A 23,104-nucleotide genomic window follows, 5' to 3' on the forward strand; every position below is an offset into this window, starting at 1 on the left:
ATGTGAGGGGGAAACATGAATCTGCAGCTTTGCACTGGTCTGAAAGTTTGAGATTTAAAATTTGTTGCATGTGCTATTTCATTAAGAGGGAAAAGGCTCCTTCATGTGCCCCTGTGAGTGAGATAATTTGATCCCTCTTTGGTGGTTGAATACCAGAAGTATTGGTAGGAATGGCAAGCCTTTTTCTGTCCAAGGGATGTGTTGATCCTTGGCCAATCCTCCATGCCTGCAGTGGTTGTGGCCACTCCACACACATGCACACTGTATCTGTACACACATCCCAGAACTAAGTTTCTTTACCAGCAGTCACAGAATTTGGAATTGCAGTAAAACTTTTATTTGCCATGGCAACAATCCTGCAATTGCGCTTTGAGTATCTAAATGATTGCCAGTGGCAGAAGGGATAACCTTGGTCACAACTTGTTTTGATTCCGGCATTCTGTTCCACAATGGTGGGGGTCCACATGCCCTGATCCAGTGTAGCTGCAGGAGAAAGCTGCATTACAGCTCACATTCAGCTCTTGCAAATCTATAATTCACTTAGTAAGTTTCCAAACTCTTAGGACAGAATTCTCGCCAGAACCTGTTTACATTGATCCTGCAAATAAAATGGAACATTGTGTTCTATAAAACCTAGTTTAAGGCTGCTATATTTAATGTGTGTGTTTATCTAGTTTGACTCAGCTCTATTCTAAGCTGGATGTCTTTCTGTTTTTCATTTGCTCAGCAGTGCAGTTGGATTTATAGTATCAGAAATCCTATTCCTGTTCTGCAAGTAATTTTTTCCTCGGCCTTGGATATTGGCTGCCTTTTGTTAGCCTTTCCTTTTTATGTACAACACGTTTACATTGGGACTTGAGTACCACCGTTAAATTGTCAAGTATGTATCATGTACCTTACTACACCCAAGATGCATCCTGAAACAATAAACTTTCCTAATTACCGGGCAACTACCTTCCTACTCTGCTGCTGACAAAGTGCCCTTATAAACTTTTAATTCTTCTGCATTCATGGTCAGACTCGATCTAATATCTATTTGAAAATTCGGTTTCACATATATTTAAGAAATAACTGGTTTGCTTCTGTTCTGCAAGGCCTTGTAACCACAGAGGAACCTTTCTCTAAACTATAGATTCAAAACAGATGTTCAATTAAAGCAGCCTTTGGCAACCTGGTGCCTTTCAGGTGGATGGCACCAGGTTAGTGAAGATTGACTTAAAACTTGTAGCTCAAGGCAGTGGGAACTGCCAGGTTCTCCACTAAACACCTGATGTCAAGTAATTTGACACTTCTAAGTGCTCTCCCAGTTGTTTCTCTGCAGTTCTGGCTTAAATTCAAGCCAAGGCTGCAAAGACTCCTGCTGGAAGTGTGGCTTGCATTCAACAGGGATTGGCTCCATTCAGGAGCTCTGATCGGGAGCTTGCAAGTGCTTGCATTTGGTACCAAATTTAAAAGCCTCTGGATGCAAGCCCCATTTGCAGAAGACGAATTGGGGGTGCATTCTAAGATTCCCGGTTCCTTTTGTGTAGCTGTGACTTTACCTGCCCTTCACCTGATGTCATATGATGTAAGGTGTGGGGCAGGTGGGGAAATTGCCTTGTGGGCCTTGTTTTGCCCATGATCTGAAGGTTCCTCCTCCCTGACGTAGAATATATTAGCCCAATTCACATGTCTTTGGAAACTAGGTAATAGTTTGGTATGAATGTGCCTATCTGGACAATATGACTCTCGCCTGCTGGCACACAGGGGATATAAACCAGGATTCGTGACTTCGCATTATGTCAAAACCAGGAGACACGGACTGTTTTGCTCCCAACAAGCAAGACAAAAACAAACCTTGGCTACACATCCTGGTTGGGGAGTGAAACAAACTACAATCCCTGCTTTAAATGTAACACTAAGGTAGTTCAGTTTTGTTTCCTCCCAGCATAAGCTGCAGAGAAGCAATGTGGCCAAGATCAGTGTGTTCACAATAAACCAGTGGTTTTCTACCACTGTGCCATGGCACCTTGGGGTGCCTTAAATGATGGTCAGGGGTGCCACGGGCAACACTGGCCTCTGTCCCTCTTTCCCTCCCTCCCTCCCTCTGATGCCTTCTCGAGTCCCTGCCTCCCAAAGACGTGCACAGCTGTTTGTTGCAGCTCCCCAGACGAATGGTGTCTCTGGGAGGCACCTCTCTTTGGGGCAGGGAGGGGGCAGCTCAGAGACCAGGGGCGGCTGCAGCAACTGCCCGGAGGACTCCAGAGGAGAGAAGAGGAGGCTGAAGGAACACTCCACATGGGAGGGTGTTCGAAAAATGGGGAGAGGCTGCCAGCTCTGCAGACAATAACTGGGCTCCTGAGCCCCTCAAGGGTGCTGCAAAAAGAATGTGGTTGGTCAAGGGAGCCGAGGACTCAAAAAGGTTGAAAACCGCTGCCATAAACCATTAACTATGGTTTGCTGGGATGTGAGAACAAAGCCCTTGTCAGTTGAAACATTTTGCCTAACTGATTGATTTGCATACAGCTTCACTCCATAAAACTCTTCTCGTGTCAGTAAAAATGTCTACTCGTAAAGCAAAGTTCTTTATCACCTTTTTTATATTTAATTGCTCCAATCATATTCTAATGACCTTGTTCCAAGTGGCTGGATTAAATGAGATACCTTTCCATAGTACAAAAGTAAAACGTTGCCCCAATTTCAATGATGGTACACATTTTATGTGTTACGCTTCCTTCTTAGAGGAGTCAAGAAAGTTTGTGTTAACCCTGTAATGGCATTGCGTCCCGTGAGGGTCAGAAGATCATTCTCTACAGTTCTTTCCCCTGCAAGGCTTCAGAAAACTTAGCAGTGAGAAACTGGGCAGTACAAAGTGTTGTGCAATAGAGAGAGAACTTTCCCTTGATAATCTTAGTGGTTTTTTATTATGTCTGCAGTACGGTGGGTGATGGAGTGCTTTGGCATCAAACTTGCTCCTGGCTAGATTAGCTGGTGACTTTCCCCCATCATCTGTCGCAAGCAGCAGCATGTTTCACTTCGGTTTGAACCAGGTGTCAGTTTTCTTAATAATATTGAAGTGTTAACGGTGTCAGCTTGGATTCAGTATCTATTGTATAAATAGATATTTTAAGCCTTCTACTTGGAAGGCTACATATAGATATCCAATCTAGTGGTGCAGAAGAAAAATTTCAAGAAACTGGGATAAATGCAAAAATATGGGCATGAGTTGTATTAAATGTGCCCCAACTCTACAGAATTTTGCTCACACATGCTAAACCATAGTTTAGTGCCACATGAAGAAGCCACCTTGAGCCTCGTGTGTTGCCTTCCTGTGCTCAACAGAGATGCCAATTCAGACCTGAAGCAGTTTGTGTTTGTTCACTCTCACCTGCACACAAGGCTCAGCTTAATCAATGGCACATGGAGCAGCAGCTGTCTAACAAACCAGCAACTGGTCTACTCCTTCCTTTTACAGCTGGATTGGATTTTAAATATTTACCGTATTTTTCCGTCTATAAGACGCCCCCATGTATAAGACTCAGATTTAAGAAAATGGGGGAAGGTGGCCCAGAGTATAAGGCACCCCCTAATTTTTGACATTTTTAAGGGGAAAACATAGTCTTATACACGGAAAAATACGGTACTGGTTAACTCACCTTCGGTAGCACATGAGACTATTCATCTCCAGGTTGTGGGTTTGAGTCCCACTTGGGAAAAGATTCCTTTATTGCAGGGGGTTGGACTAGATAGCCCTCATGGTCCCTTCCAACTCTACAATTCTAGGATAGAAATTAAGGAATCTTGGAGAAGGAACATTTTTCTTCCCCTATGGGCACTTATGCACCCCAAAATGCCTCTCTAGAGGGATGTGTGGGGAGGGCTCCAGAAGATTTTGCGATAAGCAGCGGGGGGAGGGGGAGGAGAAGCATCTATTCTGTGAAGTTCTTTGTCTAAGGATTCAAGCCACTGTGTAGATCGTGGCTTCTGATCCTTCGTGGATACTGCCATGCCTATCTTCAAGGCTCCTTTTAAGGCTTATGCAGAATATGAACTTGTAAGATGTACTCTAAGATCCTGTGGGCTATTTTTAAGTTTGAATCTAAAAGTTAAAACCTAAAGGAAAGAATTGGGGAGGGGAGGAGAGATCTCTGTAGGATTTGTGCAGGGCTTTGAGACAATAGGAGTCATCCTCAGCTATTGCTGCGGGAATGGTACTAGTCGCTGGAGATGACAGTAATCCCCTCGAACTTGGAGCCAAAAGGTCAAATTCTGAAGCAGCAACTAGAGGGAGGACGGTGTGGTTCCTACTCTTGGGGATGGTTCCAAGAGCACTTTGGGAACCCTTTTTCCTCTTTTCCTTACCTTTCCCTGTTTAGGAAAGTATTTAATGGCTGGTGTTTAAATGTACTTTTAATCTTTTGTTGGAAGTCACCCAGAGTGGTGGTGGTGTTATTATTATATTCCTCCATCACGGTCTAGCAGAGCCATCCAAAACATTCTCCAGGATTGTGCACAGTGCTCACAGGCCTTCCCAGTCAACTTCATCCCCTCCTTTTTTTTTCTTAGACACCACAATGGGATGAGCCCAAAGTGGGTCACATTGTCCACCCCCCTCACTGTGAACCTCATTATGTCCCCTGCTGTTCTGTATAACAGACTATAAATATTTTCTATGGCAAGTATTTATTGTGACCGTTACCCTGAATCACTTGTAACAAACTGCTTCGTTTTCTGAGTCTTGCTATTCCTTACGTCCGTTAAAATGTATTTCTAAGATAAAACAACAGCTTTCATTTTTGCTTGTGCATGTTGTAGTGAAGCAGCAGAGGGAGGTGGGGCTGTTTAGTATATCCACAGCATGGTGACCTATAATATAGGATGTACTAAAGGAACATTTTGTTTTTTATTCAATAGTTAGAAATGATTGCAATGGAAAATCCAGCAGATTTGAAAAAGCAATTGTATGTGGAATTTGAAGGAGAACAAGGGGTTGATGAAGGAGGAGTTTCCAAAGAGTTTTTCCAGCTAGTTGTAGAGGAAATCTTCAACCCAGATATTGGTACGTAATTAACTTCGTATTTATTGAATATGCAAAATGACTTGTGTCTCGTCTTCTTAACAGTTATCTACTCTTTCCTGAGCCATATGAAAACCCATCTTTCTAGGTTTTTTTTGTTTTTACTTGTAGCTTGTGTACCCCAGCCTTAGACACCATCTTGTGACAAGTCAGCAAAATCACGTGACAGCCCTTCTAGGGGATGGTACACCATTTTCACATGCAAGTGTGCCTTGGTTTTGAGTGCTCACCTGCCCACCGGAAGCCAGCTGTAGCTAGCTGCCTTCTCCCTAAAATGTTAGCTCTTCTTGTGCAGGTAGTGTGTATGTCATGGAATGTTCAAGCATCCATTTACAACACACACACAGTTTCAGTGGATTTTGGAATATTATGGTAGCTTTATTATACATGGGGACTTTTGAATGAAGTCCGGATGATGCTGTGAACTAAGCTGTGACTAAATAACAGGTGGATTTCTTCATGTGTCTCCTCCACAAGAGGCCCAGAAGGTGACAACATTTATACAGGCCTTTTCTACAATGGCTCCCCATTTGTGGAATGCTCTCCCTCCGGGTTTATACCATATTTTTTTCCTATAAGACGCACCAGACCATAAGACACGCCTAGTTTTTGGAGGATGAAAACAAAAAAGGATATTCTGAATCCCAGAAGCCAGAACAGCAAGAGGGATCGTTGCGCAGCGAAAGCAGCGATCCCTCTTGCTGTTCTGGCTTCTGGGATAGCTGCGCAGCCTGTATTCGCTCCATAAGATGCACACACATTTGCCCTTACTTTTTAGGAGGGGAAAAGTGAGTCTTATAGAGCAAAAAATACAGTACATCTTTAGGCGCCAGGTGAAAATATTCTTCTCCCACCAGGCCTTTCACTTACTGACATCCGATGCCCTTTTAAATGTGTTCTGGGAGGGGAAATTATTGATTGGTGTGCTCTTATTTTTATTATGCATTTTTTGTGTTTTTTATATTGTTATGTTGTGAACCGCCCTGCAATCTTCGGATATAAATTTATTAAGTAACGATAATAATAAAAATTAAGCTTTCGTGTTTTTTTCTTTTTTAAAAAAAGTCTTGCTATTCAATTCACCAGTATTAATTTTGACATGCTTTTTTATAGGAATGTTCACTTACGATGAGTCTACAAAATTGTTTTGGTTTAACCCATCGTCTTTTGAAACTGAGGGGCAGTTTACACTGATTGGAATTGTGCTGGGTCTGGCCATTTACAATAACTGCATTCTGGACGTCCATTTCCCAATGGTTGTCTACAGGAAACTAATGGGCAAAAAAGGAACTTTCCGTGACCTGGCAGACTCTCACCCTGTAAGTTGATAATTACGTTTGGAAATCTGTACTTACATTCTGAGTTGTTGGTGTTGTTGGCGGCGGCATTGTGACACACTCTGAGTGTTCTCTTGCATGAAACGTCAGTGGCCATTGTCTCAAAATTGCATAATAGGGACCAAAGTTGAGAGTGTTGCTTGCTTAGTAGTTCATGACAGATGCAGTGTTTAAACTGGTGACTTCAGAGCTCCCACTGTTTGCCGCTTCACTACACATATCCACACCAGCTCTTAGTCCTGCGGAAGTTTGCTTAATGGGCATTTGAGAAAAGTCAGCATTTAGCAACACTTCTAGTCACCTGTTAAATATACAGAACATGATGTCAGGTGCTCAAGGAAAAGGCTACGCAATGTGCAGTGTCAAGAGACCTGTACTGTCAACACAAATATGCTTTGCCAGTACTGGAGAAGAGGGGAGCGTGTGTGTGGAAGGGAGGGTGACCAGGTCACTTAACCTGTTTGTCTTATCTAAGCAGCTGAGATCTTAAATGTATAGCGTGGCGGCAAGCCATATTGGCAGCTGAGTTATATGGACGATCACAACAGTTTCGAAACTAGCTTTCTGAAACTTCACAATGTAGTTGTGAAAGCAAATGATGCCAGTGATGTTCTCAGTGTTATTTCATTTCAAAACAGAAACTTGCATCTGTTCCAAAGTTTCCTTTAGCTGAAAATCTATTGGAAATTATGGATGGTAAAAATAGGACAACTTCTTCTCCAAATGCAAAAGGAGGTGTGTCCGCCCGCCCGCCTCCCCCGCTCTTTATCAGACTCCACTTATAGCCATTGTTAAGCTTTGGTTACCACACACAAAAAAAAAAATGACACACACTTGCCTGAAACAGTACCTTACTGTGTGTGCATTTTTTTTTTTAAATGAAAGGCAGCTCTGGGAGGCCACAACCTTGATCAGAATAGTAGGCAAGGGGTTGTAAAGATCTTTTTCCATTCAAAATTGTCCTCCCCATGCTTCTTTTCCACCTACCGGGATGTGGGGATCTCTTCCCTGCCTGTGGAAAAACAGCCCATGAAGGTGATTTGGATAGGAAAAACAGCCTTTGGATAAAGGATTAAAGAGCGCTCTCCTCCTCCACAGTTGCTGTGATCTGATTCACAGTATCCTATAGCTGCTTTTCATTTAAATCTGGAAACTGACATGGGTGTAAGTAAAAACATACAGTTTGACCCATAACGTTCATGCATACTGCATAATTACCAGGTCTGTCGCTGGGGCTTTAAAGCCTTATGAAATATGTCTTGTTCTATTTTAGGTTCTCTATCAAAGCTTAAGAGACTTGTTGCAATATGAGGGAAGCGTGGAAGATGATATGATGATAACCTTCCAGATATCTCATACGGATCTCTTTGGTAATCCAATGATGCACGATTTAAAGGAAAATGGAGATAAAATCCCTATTACAAATGAAAACAGAAAGGTAATTTGAATGGGTAGTGCCACCAATTGCGGAGTGATTACTTGATCAGTATTCCAGGAGAACAGATAGAAACACACCTTGTATGTGTTTATATAAATTTGCATGATCTCTGCTGAGGCTGTCAGAAAGTTGTATTTTCTCATTTGCTAAATGTGTATGACAACAAATAGTGCTCAAGGTGACTAACAGCAATAAAATACAAAGCAAAATAAATCAAAAGTGTGAAAATAAATTGAGTGAAACATATCAACAAAACTGAAAGAAATGCCACCAGTTCAACTAATTTCAGCAGATTTACAATTGCCGTAACATGTCAACTTGTAAGGCCAAAAGACTATATGAATGAAAGCATCTCTGCCTGCTAGCAAAAGATAATGAGAGAAGGGAGTATAGGATGAACCACTGAGAAGGGGATTCTGATAAAATGTGATTTTGAGAGAAATTCTTGCGGTATTGCCCTCCCTGTGGAATACCCTCCCATCAGATGTCAAGGAGATAAAGAACTACACAATTTTTAGAAGACCTCTGAAGGCAGCCCTGTATTCAGAAGTTTTTAACTTTTTATTATGTTTTTATATTCTGCTGGAAGCTGCCCAAAGTGGCTAGGAAAATGCAGCAAGATAGATGGGGTATAAATAATTGTTTTTGTTGTTGTTATTTATTAGATTTTTAAATACCTTTATTAGAAGTAGATGATGATGTGAAGCATTCTCTGTGGCTTGTTTTGTAAACCACTTGATTTTGTGGGTGGGGTGAAAAGAAATGGGATTTATTTGGGGAAAGCTCAAAATTATTAGCAGCCCAAATGATTTAAATATAAGTTATTAAATAGGGGGAAGTCTGTTCTGATTTTCGGCAGCAGTTCTTCCTATTTCTCACCTGTAGCCACTTGTTAGTTGAAGCAAAGATTCGCACTTGACCACTGAGGAAACCTTTCATTATTTGTCTTTTTATTAAACAGGAATTTGTGAATCTGTATTCTGACTACATTCTCAACAAATCAGTAGAGAAGCAGTTTAAGGCCTTTCGAAGAGGATTCCACATGGTAACCAACGAATCTCCCCTAAAATATTTATTTAGACCCGAAGAGATTGAATTGCTCATTTGCGGAAGTAGGGTAAGGCACTTGAAACGTGCAAAAGACAATAACTTGCTCTCTGCTGAATATCTAAAGTCTGAGGTGGTGATACGATGTCTTGTATTTATAGAATCTAGACTTTCAAGCTCTAGAAGAAACTACGGAGTATGATGGCGGCTATACCAGAGACTCTCTAATTATTAGGTAGGAGGTTTAAGTTTTTCTGTGGGTGAATGGAGAAGACTCTGCCTGTTAGCAAGTGGTGTGAATAGCTAAATTACGACACAAATGTACCAGATAATGCACAGTTTAAAAAACAAATAAGAGATGTGTTTAAGGCTTCCAGTTTTAAAATATACTAGGTCTTTTTTTCTTGTCCATTCTGTGGTTAAACCAGAAGATCTTATGTCTTAGACATAGGTCAAAAAATCGCATGTAGAAGGATGACTTCAAGAGTAGCAAAGAGGAGGGGATGCTCCCGCCCCAAATATTTATTGTCCCCTCCCAGTTTTCAGGCCCTATGTTGCATGGATTAGATCCTTGTTCGCCTAATAATGGTCTTTGAACTTTCTGGGCTCCCCCACATAGCTTTTCCTAGACTAGAGCCTCGCCTGGTCATATAGTAGCAACTTCTGTTTTGTAATCAACGTGGCTATTTGGAAAAGTTTTGTACTTGCCAAAAACAGTGGAGGACCCATTCTCAAATTTTGCGTCACGTGCTAGTATGTGCATGCTAGCGCTCTCAACAGCTAAGGATAGTAATGAGAAAGGGGGAGCGTTAGGTAACTTAGGCAGTGTGGGAAATGAGAAGGTAGACTGCCATCCACTGTCCTCATCCCCATCCAAAGCCCTAAAACAGACCACTGCAGCTGGGTAGAAGTCTGTAGGTGTTTGAGGAAATGTGAATGCAGTTCTTCAGTTAGGTAGGAATACACATTCAGAAGCACCATATTCCCCTACCTGGATTGAGATATATGTGTGCCTCTTTATATAGTATTTTTGCATTTGAAAACACCCTTAAACAATACAGTAGTACCTTGGGTTACATACACTTCAGGTTACAGACTCCGCTAACCCAGAAATAGTACCTTGGGTTAAGAACTTTGCTTCAGGATGAGAACAGAAATCGCGTGGCGGCGGCAGCAGCGGGAGGCCCCATTAGCTAAAGTGGTGCTTCAGGTTAAAAACAGTTTCAGGTTAAGAACGGACCTCCAGAACGAATTTAAGTACGTAACCAGAGATACCACTGTATATTGATACAGTACGCTTGCATTTGCTACTTCTAAGGTTATAAGGGCAAGATATAAGCAGCATAAGACGTTTTGCTCTGCCCAGAATATTTATTTTCATTTTTGCTTCAACAGAGAATTTTGGGAAATAGTCCATTCATTTACAGACGAGCAAAAAAGACTATTCCTCCAGTTTACAACAGGCACAGACAGAGCCCCAGTAGGAGGACTCGGAAAACTAAAGATGATTATAGCCAAAAATGGCCCCGACACAGAAAGGTAAACTCGTTTGACATAAATCTTACTTTAAAATTCAGAAATGTAAGTGTATTATGCTGCAAGTGTAAAAAAATACATTTTAAGCCTCTTTCTGAGTGAGTTCTCCCTCAGTCCCTACTACAGTCATACCTTGGAAGTCAAATGCCTTGCGAGTCGAACATTTTGGCTCCCAGACGCCGCAAACCCGGAAGTGAGTGTTCCGGTTTGTGAAGGTTCTTTGGAACCCGAATGTCCGGTGCTGCTTCCGATTGGCTGCAGGAGCTTCCTCCAGCCAATTGGAATCCACGCCTTGGTTTCCGAATGTTTTGGAAGTCGAACGGACTTCCGGCACGGATTCCGTTCGACTTCCGAGGTACGACTGTACTAGTTGTGGATTTGAGAAAAGCGACAGTAATGGCTTGTGCGTTTTGTGTTCCGCTCTCCCGTGACCTGATCGTTTTTTCCTCTTCCCTTTCTCCGTAGGTTACCGACGTCTCACACATGCTTTAATGTCCTTCTGCTTCCGGAGTACTCCAGCAAAGAAAAACTTAAAGAGAGATTGTTGAAGGCCATCACATATGCCAAAGGATTTGGCATGCTGTAACGAAAATAAATAAAATAACAAAAGGGATTAAAAAGATTTTGTGGTGATGGTGTCCCTGTCCAAAATAAATAAATAAAATAACCCCCACCCCACCCTACCCCCACAAAAAGGCCATAAGATATAGAGAGCTACAGTAGTCACTCGTGTCTGTGCCCCCTTCTACACTTGGGGACACTGGGCTGGAACAGCAGATTTCAGCTGCTTCTTTGAACAAATTATTTTTCTTTTAGCGTGAAAGTGTTACATATTCTTTCACTTGTATGTACAGAGAGGTTTTCCTGAATATTTATTTTAAAGGGTTAAATCACTTTTGCTTGTGTTTATTACTGCTTGAAGTTGAGCCTTTTTCTTTTTTTTTTTCTTTTTTGAGTATTTACAAGAAAACGAAACTGTACTCTCCCGAGGAAAAATATTGCCATCATTTGTAGATTGTGTAACCTTTTTAAGTATGTGCTACATTTTTTGTCCCAGTTTAATCAAATCAGAAATCAAGAACTGTACTTTTTTGGACAGTTTTGCTTTTGAAACTTGAAGTCTTGGAAAGCGAAATGGTGTGATGCAATGACTGCTGTTCTAGCCCCCAAAGAAATGTGTGGAAAAATCTTTAGACTCAATAAAAATGGAAGGGAGAACTTTGGAATGTTTAACTGCAGCCTTTGAGAACTTTTACTTTAGTCACAGCACAACGATTAAAAAATAATAATCTCATTTCAATATATATGTTGTCTTTCACATGTCTTGTCTTGTAGCATACAGTGTTTTTAATTAGCAAGGTTTCTAGCTGTATGAAAGCGTAAACATAGTTAGGTTGGGTTTTGTCTTTTCTTTTTTTAAAAAAAAAAAGTTGTTTACTGGGAAAAGTGCATTTTCAGCCAAACTGCATTAGAGTAGGATGAAATGTGTTGTTGGAGAAATCAGAACGTTGGGTCTATAATCAAAAGCATGTGAAGTGCACTTAAAACAAAATTTTAATTGCCTATTATGTTGACATTTTAAATAGACAATCCAGTCTTCCCTGCAAGTTATTTTAATGAATTGTTGTTCCTTTTTCAAGTCGTATGATCAGTGGTGCAGCCAAGGGATTCTTGACCTCCCCACCCCCACCCCAGTTTAGCAGTGGTGGGGGAGTAATTAAACATCTTAAGGGCAAGTTTGCATTGTAATACTCCCAATTATTCATTGTATGTCTCGGAAATAAACCCTAAGCTCACTTCCATCTCTTACATAACATGCCATAGGTTTGGAGTGTTTTAAGTCTGCATCCTACATCAGAGGGACGGAGCCCTTACCTTTCTACAGATTTTCCCTGCACGCTGGTGATCGCCGCTGTAACAATATAAAATAAAGGGACTGTACATTTTTAACCAAGACAATGTAATTGGCATACCTCGTCTTAACTGCAAGTGACAACTGATGTGCAGATCTGAGCTTGTGCCTTGGTGATTGCTATGCCTGACTACTACACACAACAAATCAGCTTGATTTGTGCAGAATTGGTATTATTTCATTTGAGGGAGAGAGAAAAATGTGTCTTTCAGGATTATTTTATTAATTTTTTTTAGTAATAGATACAGGCAACTGTTATGTACCAATAATGCTAAATAAAACAGTGATGTTTTCCACCATGGTCCAGTGACAAAGAAGAAAAGTGATTTTCTTAGTTTTGTAGGTTAACCCTGGTATCGTTGGAGTGACTTGGATTTAAACTGCCATGTTTATTGACTCCCTTTGGTATAAAGCTGTCCTTAACAATTCACTTGAAACTGACGGCCTTTACCACTCTCAAATGTGTCTTGACATTAGTGGGGCTTTTTACTCATCTCATAGATGAGAGCAGGGAGTGGGAGGAGCTAAGCATATAATTTCTGTGGTTATTTGTATATGCCTCAATTAACGGGCAGTTTTAAAATAGGCACCTGAAGGGATGAAATTCTGATGGCTGAAACAATTTCCTATGTTAATAGATAAATGATGAGCTTTTCCGGGGGTTCCTAAGAAGACACTAGATGTTGTATTGATCTGTTTCCTCTTAACAGTGCTGTTATGCAGGCCAACTCAGAAGTGAGCCCCATTTGTTCAGCATGACTAACGTTGTGTTGTAATTATGCGTGTTGAGGGTTGTAGTTGAAGTCACCTCCTACATTTATTGGTTTTTAAGTTCTTACACGGGTGGCGCTGTGGGTAAAACCTCAGTGCCTAGGACTTGCCGATCGTCAGGTCGGCGGTTCGAATCCCCGCGGCGGGGTGAGCTCCCGTTGTTCGGTCCCAGCTCCTGCCCACCTAGCAGTTCAAAAGCACCCCCGGGTGCAAGTAGATAAATAGGGACCGCTTTATAGCGGAAAGGTAAACGGCGTTTCCGTGTGCTGCGCTGGTGCTGGCTCGCCAGCTGCAGCTTCGTCACGCTGGCCACGTGACCCGGAAGTGTCTTCGGATGGCGCCGGCTCACAGCCTCTAGAGCGAGATGAGCTCGCAACCCCAGAGTCGGTCACGATTGGCCCGTACGGGCAGGGGTACCTTTACCTTTAAGTTCTTACACTAGGCCTCCTTCCAATACCACAAAGCTCTGGAGAGCAGCACTCCTGTTAGGAGGGAGGATACACTGCAACATTTTGTTGTGGGTCTCTTTTGTATAGTAATAGTTTCTGTAACATGAGCACCTAGTCTCTTTACCTGTACAGTGGTACCTTGGTTCTCGGACTTAATCCGTTCCAGGAGTCTGTTTGACTCTCGAAATTGTTCGAAAACCAAGGCACAGCTTCCAGTTGGCTGCAGAAGCTTCCTGAACACAATTGGAAGCCACGTCGGACGTTCAGCTTCCGAAAAACGTTCACAAACCGGAACACTCACTTCTGGGTTTGCGGCGTTCAGAAGCCGATTTGTTCGGGAGCCAAGCCATTCAACTACCAAGGTACCACTGTACTTCTGTGTCTCCTTTTTAAAGAATACAATACTGTGTATTAGTAGCACTGATGAGAGATAGCGGACTGTGCTTTTTATCTAGGACTGTGTACAGTAAATGGTCATTTGTAATGCTATATATAAATGTTACTTTCTATTCGTTAAATTTCTGTCCTGGCCTTTCGCCAACGGAGTCCAGGGCAGCAAAGTAGCAAAGAGAAAGGAAATTTTAAAAAACAGTTTTAAAACAATCCTGTATTCTCACAGCTAAACAAGTCCCTGGCATTCTTGAACAATATATTTTAGCCATCAGACACCTGGGAAGACATGGATTTTGTAAAGTTCTGTCCGGGTGTAACTAATGAGGGAGATAAAAGTAGCTCATCAGGGAGAGCATTCCGTAAGAAGGGAGCTGCTACTGAGGAGACTCTGTTCCAAATCAGCACCAGCCAGATATTACCCAGCGGTGGCCTTGCTAACTGTGCCAATTATAAGATAGTTGAAACTGGGGGGAAGGGCTAGACTAGATGACTCTTGGTGTCCCAACTCTACAATTCTATGACTCATGCTGTGTCTTGTACTGTATCCTGATCTGATGTAAGGCAGGGGTGCAGAACCATTTTGGCTCCAAGGATTAGATTTGACAAGTTAGGCAAGGCTTCCCACCTTGAGTTCACAAATGAAGTCCATGGCATGTCCCAAAAAGGCCTGGCAGGCCACTTTTGGCTGATGGGGTGCAGGTTCTCCATCGCTGGTTGTAAGGCAACTTCACATGAACACTTACAGTGGGGCAGAGAGATTCCCTTCTGTGGGGAAATCCAATTGCAAATCCAATTTCTCTAGACAACATTGTGACTCGATAAAAGGATGGATCTAGGGCAGCCAATTCTATTAGATTTTCTTTCTTAGAGTTAGTACCTATACATATCAAGGATTTTGGTCTGTTTAACTCCCATACCCAAGAACCTGTCCTTTTAAGAGGGAGCAATTTCCACTCAGGTGGCTCAGGAGAGGACTGTTACACATTTTAGCACATTGCTGTAGCATAAACTAGGCTGAAGACAACCAATACAAGGATTAATTGGGATTGGAGTCCTTGATGCTTCCACCTGTGTAAGTAAAGGCCAGAAGGAAGACTTATCATTCTCCCTGATACTGCTGCATTAATGGCAGCTGACACAAGTGTTATTACAACAAATAACAACAACCTTAGTGGCAGCAGGAAAAGAGCCCTGGATTCTGCCAGGTGGATTCTGAAAGGTGACAAGTTGAGCCACATCATCCCTCCACAATGTAATCTAGCTGAGTTTGGAAAGAAGACAACAGACACTAAGTTTGGTTTTATGGAAAAGAGGCAGAAGGGAATCTGGAAGAAGGCACAGTTTCACGTCGGTATAAGGTTAGTAAAGTGGCACGTTGCAAGAGAAATTCTGGCCTATGTGCCAAAGTTCCTCTCTCCTTTGGTGGAAGAACTGGGTCATATCCAGTATTGGATGAGTGGAGTTCTACTTGTACAACAGGACTTCCGCTCCCTCTGTCCCTTGCAGATACCTGTTCCATATGGTCTGCCAACTCTTGAGTGAAGCTTGGGGGTCTATCAAGGGAAGGAAAGAAAGGAAATCCTGATGCACAAGCAAATCTGATGCCACCTATCGCCTTTACCCTAATACATTTAATAAACCACTCAGGCTGTAAACATCTTGATAATTATTAGGAAGAATTTTATTATCAGGACATGACATATTTGTCCATTTGTAAGTTGCTTGTAGGTCTCCAGTCCCAACTGAAGTATTTTCTTCAATTACATTAAATTACCCTACTTAAGCAGATCTTCATATGCATATGTTTGCTCGTTTTTTTCAATCTACACTGGGATTGAAATTTATCTCCCCTTGACTAACTGTCAAAAGATACATTGGGCCTAACAGAGTAACTGTAGATCACTGAGCACTTAATGCAAGTATTGGGAGTGCAAATAATTAGAAATATTAAGTAAATCCTATCCCTTCAGGTAAGGCTCTTACTGGTTTTAAGCAACAGTTACCAGCGCATGTTTTCTCTTGAAATCATATGGGCTAAATACTGTAGGGTGTGTGTGAAAGATGAGTTGCTTGGAAACTCCAAACCTTAGTTTACGATCAGTTGATAAGGATTATTGTTCAACCACTTTCTTTCAATGAGGTTCTCTCTAGTAATAATCTCATTATAATATTCCCATATCAGAATTTCTAAAGGGCTTTCCTTTCTCATAAAATCCCTGTCCAAATTCTTTATTGTAATGCTTCGGTGATTGGTTTCCGGACCTACTGGATTCCATTTTGCCTGCTCCTGCTGAGTATCCCATAGAAAATCCTGTTTTACCTGACTCCCTAAATTTTCTACCAGTCGCTCAGAATAATAATCTTGTAAAGTAGAGTCTTCCTCCTTTTTTAAAGCTGCGATCTTCTGGACAAAAAGCTTGACTTTGTTGTTTAAACTGCCATGATTGTTTACCATCACGTGATTTCCCGTGCTGGAGTATCTTCCCTGTGGTGTGTTTTCTAATCCCAAGAAAAGATTTCTAGAGTTAGGTCTCCATTTTTTATTTCTTTCCCCCTTGCTACTTTTTTTTTGCTCCAGAAAGCCTTCCTTCAGTCCTGTATTTACAAGTCCTTCAGGGCACACAGACATGTTAGGATCTGTAGCCTCAGCTTGTGGATGCTGTAGCTGTGAATAAGTTCTCTCCGAAATCCCTTCATATCTGTAATTCACATCAGACAGCCTGTCGTGTTTCTGATGATAGGCAGTGAAGGGTCTTTTGTATCCAAGAACACCAATAGGCTCACTTAAGTCAGTTTGCCTTTTGCAAATGGAAACCTTTATAGCAGCTGATACATCCTTCCTGCGATATCCTCTTTGTGCATCCATTTCCTTAATAGCTCCAAGGTAGCTCTGTGGATCCTTAATCTCTGCTTCCTTACCTTGCAAGTCTTGGCAGCTCTGATTCTTGGCATCTGAGACTGGAGCCAGATGAGTCTGGATTCTGCATGGAGCTGAAACAGTCCGGGAGGCTTCCTCATTCTGCAATATAACTCTCACCGCCTTTTTGCTTCCATCCGTCACAACCGTATGCAGATTTGGAAAGAGGCTCTGGGAAAGCTGTTTGGCAAGGTCTCTGTTGCCGTGCATCTTGGCATGAGCCGCTTCTGACCTCCTGAGCTTGAGGCTGAATCTGTTGTACAAGATTCTTTGATCAAGAGTGAAGGAGGTTTCTGCCTGCTTCTTCATGGACTCCAAGATCCTAAGCTTCCTGTTTAACAGGATCTCCTCCTTGGCATTGCTAAACAAAGCCAGCTGCAATTTCTCTCCATCTTTGAACTCACGCCTTTCAACCATTGTGGAAGAGAAGGTTGAAATTGTATATATGAAACCAGACAAGTGCTTGGATTTAATTCTTTTCTGGCTGCTTTTTCTCCTTTCCACAGCAGATCATATTTAGCCTTTCGCGGTCTTCTATTGCCGGGAGTGTGGAAGAAGCCTTTGAATTTACTCCAAGGGTGTTCTTAAATCTCAAGACGTATTGAAGTGCGACGCCAACAATCAAGGGTTTGTTGATGAGATCGAGTTCCTAATCTGCGTTGTTAAGGAAGCAAAAAACGAAAGCCTTCTTTTCAAAGATGGGAATCAGCGTGGATGGTAGCTTTATTAGTTTGGTTCTTCCCACGAATGGACACCTGAAGCTGAGTAAATATTTATTGCAGGACAATGCTACAGTTTCTATAAACACTAGAGTCTTTTCACTCAGAGGAGGGAAGTCAAATGCCTTGTGAACAGAAACCATTTTGTTGACGTTAGAACAGTCAGACCATGTCAAACAGAGTGCCAACCTTTTTAGACCTATGGGCACATTTGCAAACCAGAGAAACTGGGCATCACACACAACCTGCTCTATGGTAGGGTTGCCATAAATCATGATTTTCCCGGACATTACCTGGATTTCAATGGTGGAAGTGATGTCTGGGGAGGAATTTCTGAAAAGTGACCGTTCGTCCTGGATTTTTGTCAACATACCCAAAAACACATTTTGAAAAACTTTGCCATTTTTCAATAATAATAATAATAATAATAATAATAATCTCTGCAACTTTGGGAATTTTCTTTTAAAAGGTCAACAATAACATTTACTCCAAAATGTTTATTTTATCATTCATGGTGGTCTTGCAGAATAATAAAAGAATTTATAATGAACTTAAGAAAATGTTTAAAAGAACATTTCCTAAAAACCCAGAAGATTTTCCTCCTGGGAATAATAACAGAAATCTCAAAAAATCACTCTACATTATGGATGGATGTGACTACAGCGGCCCAAACTCTGGTAACACAAAAGTAGAGAACAGATGCAGTACCATCACAAGAAGAATGGCACCTTAAAATATTAGATTATATAGAACTCGCCAGCATGACAAACAGATTAAAAAATAAAGATGATAAGAAACTAAGAGAAGACTGGACATTATATATAGATTATATGGAAAAAATATAACAAGAAAATAAGTGAGAGAAACTGAAAAAACTCAGGATATGGTAATGAAAATAATTTAGTAGGAAAACGCAGTTTGAAAAGATATCAGATAGGAAACCAGGGAAAGAGTGGAAGGGGAGTTAAAGTTAAGGTGTATACGAGTGGAGGAATAAGTTATATTACTCTTTTACTTATGTGTTATATTTAAGTTGTTTTTTCTGATTACCTTGTGTTTGACCGTAACACAGTATGCATTGATGATATGATTAAACAGAAAAGCAAATTTCAAAAAGAAAAAAGGTCAACAATTTGTTTGTGTCCAGATTTTCGCTGCTTGAAATATGACAAACCTATCTGTTGGCCAGAGGCTGGGAACCTCAGACCTAAAGACCTCTTTAACTTTATCTCCCCACACCACAACTCTCATTTGCCCCACTTTGCACCCTTGTGGGATGTGTCCTTGAACTCTGATCATGCCTTTTACTGATCCAGGTGGAAGCTAGACATGGACGTGTTCATACGTGTAGAAACTAGCCTACTGGACAAACGTAACATTTGCATGCATTGCTCCGCCCACTTTTGCCTCCGCTCACACCGACTGCTGGCGTTTGGCCCTAGAAGGAAATGCCTCCCTCAGGCGAAAAGGTTCCCAATACCTGCTATTGGCTATCACAGATCACTTCTTTCAGCAGAGGGAGAGGACCCTGTAGATATGAAGACTTCTGCAGGCCCAATGGCACCACACTGGCAACCCATGAAGTCAAACAATGGATATAAAGTTGAAGCACCTACAGTATTTCCCCTAATTTTTTCCACTATCACCACGCTGCATATGGTGGTGCTTTAGATACCAATGGGGATGCAATGACGGCAGCAGATGATGCCTCCTTTTTCACCTTCGCTGCCACTGAGTAGCCTTTGTTATGAGCATGCACCAACTTCCTCTGAAGTTTTTCTCCGCTTGCATTCAAGAACGTTGATTCATTGCCCTGAGGTCCAGGGTACACCAGGGAGCCAAGCAGACTCTACAAAATGGGAGAGGGCACTCGGGGGCAGTTGTGTAAATGGTCCGAGTCGTGTGATCCTTCTGCAAGGGCAACTGAGCTCAAGGCAGCTAGTGATACAGGAAAACAAAGAACAACAGAGTGCTAAAGGCAGAATAATAAAATGATTTTTAAAATACAAAGAGTCATTACGCATCATTTAAACAACTGTAGAATGGCGTCCACATTATCGTTGCTATTATTGTATTATGCTGTTAGTTTATTAATTGTATATGGCACCATCAGCATGCAAAGCATTTTCCAGAGAGGTCCCTTTTCCTGAGTAGCTTCCAGTCTAATATTCACCATGGAGGAAGGAGTGTCAGAGGAAACAGGTAAGTGACATGTAGCTGTTTCTATTGCACTTGCTCAGGGCAGATAAGAAGTTATGTATGATAAGAGAATTAGGCAATAATAAGGAACCACGATGCAAAGATGCTGGTTTGCATCCAACAGGGTGCTTTGGAGCCTGTCTGCGGCAGTTGCAAGGGGAAGAGAGAGAGAGGTAGTTTTACATGAGATGGTACAACTCACACAGTTTTTGTTATTCAGTATTGAACATGTCCAAGATTTAATTTAATGCTGCAATTTGATTTTGTGTGTGTGTGTGTGTGTGTGTGTGTGTGTGTGTGTGTGTATGCGTCCCCCACTTATGCGTGACTGCATATATGCACAGCGCTGGGAAATAAATAAATCATTCCAAGCTGGAAATCACAGGAGAGAGCTGCAGAGTCCTCGTGGCTCATGGAGGAGACCCTCCCCGGAGTCCAAAGAGGATGTCGAAAGAGACAGGGCTTGTTGAGCCTGCTCAGCCACAGCGTAGCACAGCAGCTGCTTCCCTGCACATCCTCCACTCTCCCACCAGCCCCAGAGCTTCCATTTTAGTTGTGGGTTTTTTATAGTATTTCTGAACTGGATTGGTGAGAGAGCAGAGAGGGGTTTAGAGGGTGCTCCCCAGTTATGCCCTTTTCGCTTATGCGTGCAGGGGCCCAGAACGTAACCCCCACATGAGCATAGCTGTCAACCTTCCCTTTTTTGTGGGAAATTCCCTTATTCCAGCGCCGTTTCCCACTGTTATCCCAGATTGTTAGATATCCCGTAGACTGTCCCCAGGACAGGTGAGGCTACTGATCCCTTATTTTCGAGGCTGCTGATCCCTTATTTTCAAATCTGAAAGTTGACAGCTATGCACATGAGTGCTGGGTCACCTGCTTATATATTCTAATACTCCTGCAGCATAGTCCCTGTGCAGATGATGGAAACTCAGCAATGACCCTTGTGCCCTGACAAATGACACATATGCACTACATTCCATCTGCACCAGTGTTTCCCAAACTTTCCCTGTTTTTGGACCACAATTCCCATCATCCCTGACCACTGGTCCTGCTAGCTAGGGATGATGGAAGTTGTAGTCCCAAAACAGCCGAAGACCCAAGTTTGGGAAACTGCCATGATGCATCCAGTGTTTCAGCAGCACAGGGATATTAAAGGGGGCGAGTTTTATTTCAGAAGCCTTGCCATCTGCCTCTCATTGTCAGTGTCAAAAACATCTGATAGGCTAGGTAGAAGAAGCAAATGGCTGCACTGCTTTGGACTATGCCAATGTAGACTTGCTAGTACAAGTAGGAGAGGCTGTTCACAGCGTTGCACTGTGTCTATTTGGATTCCTAACAAGATCGGAAAAGCTGGCTGATGTGGTCTCAGTAGCTGAAAGCCTGCTAAGTAGAATCCTATATTCCAGCCTAATGGACCACAAAGAGAATTGCCAAGAGGCAAGGCAAACTAATCGAGCATAGCTGGCAGATTCAGTCTTGGTTTTGAAAGGGGAAATGTGAATGATTTGAGAGCGGCCGCCGTATCCTGCCTCCTCATTTTCTCCCCTATGTAGCATTTTTTCTTGAGTTGCCATTTAGCTTCAGGGTTCAGTGTAATATCCAAAAGACTTCTTAGCCTGCGTGTTCCTGAGCCATTCTTTCTGAGTTCATAAACGGACGCAGGATTCTGAGTTGTCCTGAATTATTGAGAGTCCCATTGGGATTCATGAGGATCTACAGTGAATATTCTCCAGATTATGCCTTAGCTCTCTTTCTCGGAAGCTTTAAGAATCTGATTTTTCTGCTCGTTATATGTTGGTTCTAAAAAGCCAAATAAGGGAACCAGAGCTGCTGGGTTCTGAACTGATGGTTTATTTGTTAATGTCATACATTTAAGAAAAAACTGTCAAGGGATTTTGGAAGAAAAGCCAATCTGATGCACCAAAACCGGGAGGTGGTGGGAATGTCCAATTTTCTTCAAACTGCAGATGGTTTAAAGAGCTTGGATCATGAAAAGGAAGGATTAAAGATGGACAGCTGGTAATACAATGAGGGGACAGAGGCCTTCCACAACATTCTTCACTGATGACCTCTTTGGACCAGCCATATGTGTTACCAATGACTTTGCCCATATATGAATAAGTGTTCCACACAGTGGCTGTAACATATGGAGAGGTTTCACACTTAAATCATCACATACTGTGACTGCAATACTATTGTCATTCACCTGGGTGTAAATCCCACAGAACTCAGTGGACACATGTATAGGATTGTACTGCATGTCTCAATTTCCCTGTGGGGAATCTGCCAGAGTAGGCATTGCAAATAAAGAAGGTGGTTATACATTTTTAAAATCAGGATGGGGGGGGGGTCATCACACAGGTGTTATTTCAAGCCCCCTCCATGTGGTGGTTGCCCTGTATTGAGTATGGATCATAGACATGTTTGAATTCAAAATTTCTACAGCATCTATGCAGCTCTGTCAGCAAATTCAAGCATACATACACTAAATGACAAGGGTGACAGGCAGCATTAAGCCCTACTCGGAGTAGACCAGCTGAAATCAGCAGATCCTTTCTGAGTATGCCTTAGTTGGATAGCATCTTAAGAATCATGGTTTGAATTTAATTGTTGGCTGCTTGGATGAGTCATACATTTTATGCATTTTAATAACTTCATATTTTGTATTATTGTTTACATATTCTGGCTGGGGCTGAGGTCCAACAACACCTGGCAAGACACAGATTCCTTGCCTCTGTCATAGGTGGGCAACTAAAGCGAGTGATTCCTTTGCCTTAAGTCACCTCAGCTCCTCGTGATTGCGTTATGTTTCACCTCAGTAGTGCTTAGAGGCTGCCAAGGCATCATCATCAAAGCAACCCAGCATTCCTTCTGATGTTTTCCACATTGTTGTCATGAGGCAATACCATGCATAACTTTGAGGTACAATTGTAACAGTTACATTTGTTCCATCTCAGACCACCAAACAAACTCAGGCTGCAGTTCTAAACAACTGTATTAAGGAAGACGTAATGTTAGACACTGAGAGTTGGGTTCTAGTCCTGGATTCACTGCAGTTGGGTCGCACTGAATCAATGGCAATTAAATTACAGTGGTACCTCGGGTTACATACGCTTCAGGTTACATACGCTTCAGGTATGACTCTGCTAACCCAGAAATAGTACCTTGGGTTAAGAACTTTGCTTCAGGATAAGAACAGAAATTGTGCTCCGGCGGCATGGCGGCAGCTGGAGGCCCCATTAGCTAAAGTGGTGCTTCAGGTTAAGAACAATTTCAGGTTAAGAACGGACCTCCAGAACGAATTAAGTACTTAACCCGAGGTACCAC

The 23,104-nt window shown here is 42.0% G+C and overlaps 1 protein-coding gene across 4 annotated transcripts in view; it reads left to right on the forward strand.

Annotated features, from left to right (window-relative positions):
* The window catches only part of UBE3A (ubiquitin protein ligase E3A), a 39,212-nt gene extending 26,585 nt beyond the window's left edge, over nt 1-12,627 (forward strand). For all 4 annotated transcript variants that reach the window (XM_028727840.2, XM_028727838.2, XM_028727842.2 and 1 more), the window contains 7 exons: nt 4,894-5,038; nt 6,170-6,375; nt 7,667-7,831; nt 8,793-8,948; nt 9,040-9,113; nt 10,274-10,417; nt 10,880-12,627. In XM_028727840.2, the coding sequence (XP_028583673.1) occupies nt 4,894-5,038; nt 6,170-6,375; nt 7,667-7,831; nt 8,793-8,948; nt 9,040-9,113; nt 10,274-10,417; nt 10,880-11,000 (1,011 nt within the window). In that variant the 3' untranslated portion in view covers nt 11,001-12,627. The remainder of the gene's footprint in view (nt 1-4,893; nt 5,039-6,169; nt 6,376-7,666; nt 7,832-8,792; nt 8,949-9,039; nt 9,114-10,273; nt 10,418-10,879) is intronic.
* The last annotated feature ends 10,477 nt before the right edge of the window (nt 12,628-23,104 follow it).

The sequence above is a fragment of the Podarcis muralis genome, chromosome 4 (assembly GCF_964188315.1).
Source record: "Podarcis muralis chromosome 4, rPodMur119.hap1.1, whole genome shotgun sequence".
NCBI lineage: Eukaryota > Metazoa > Chordata > Lepidosauria > Squamata > Lacertidae > Podarcis > Podarcis muralis.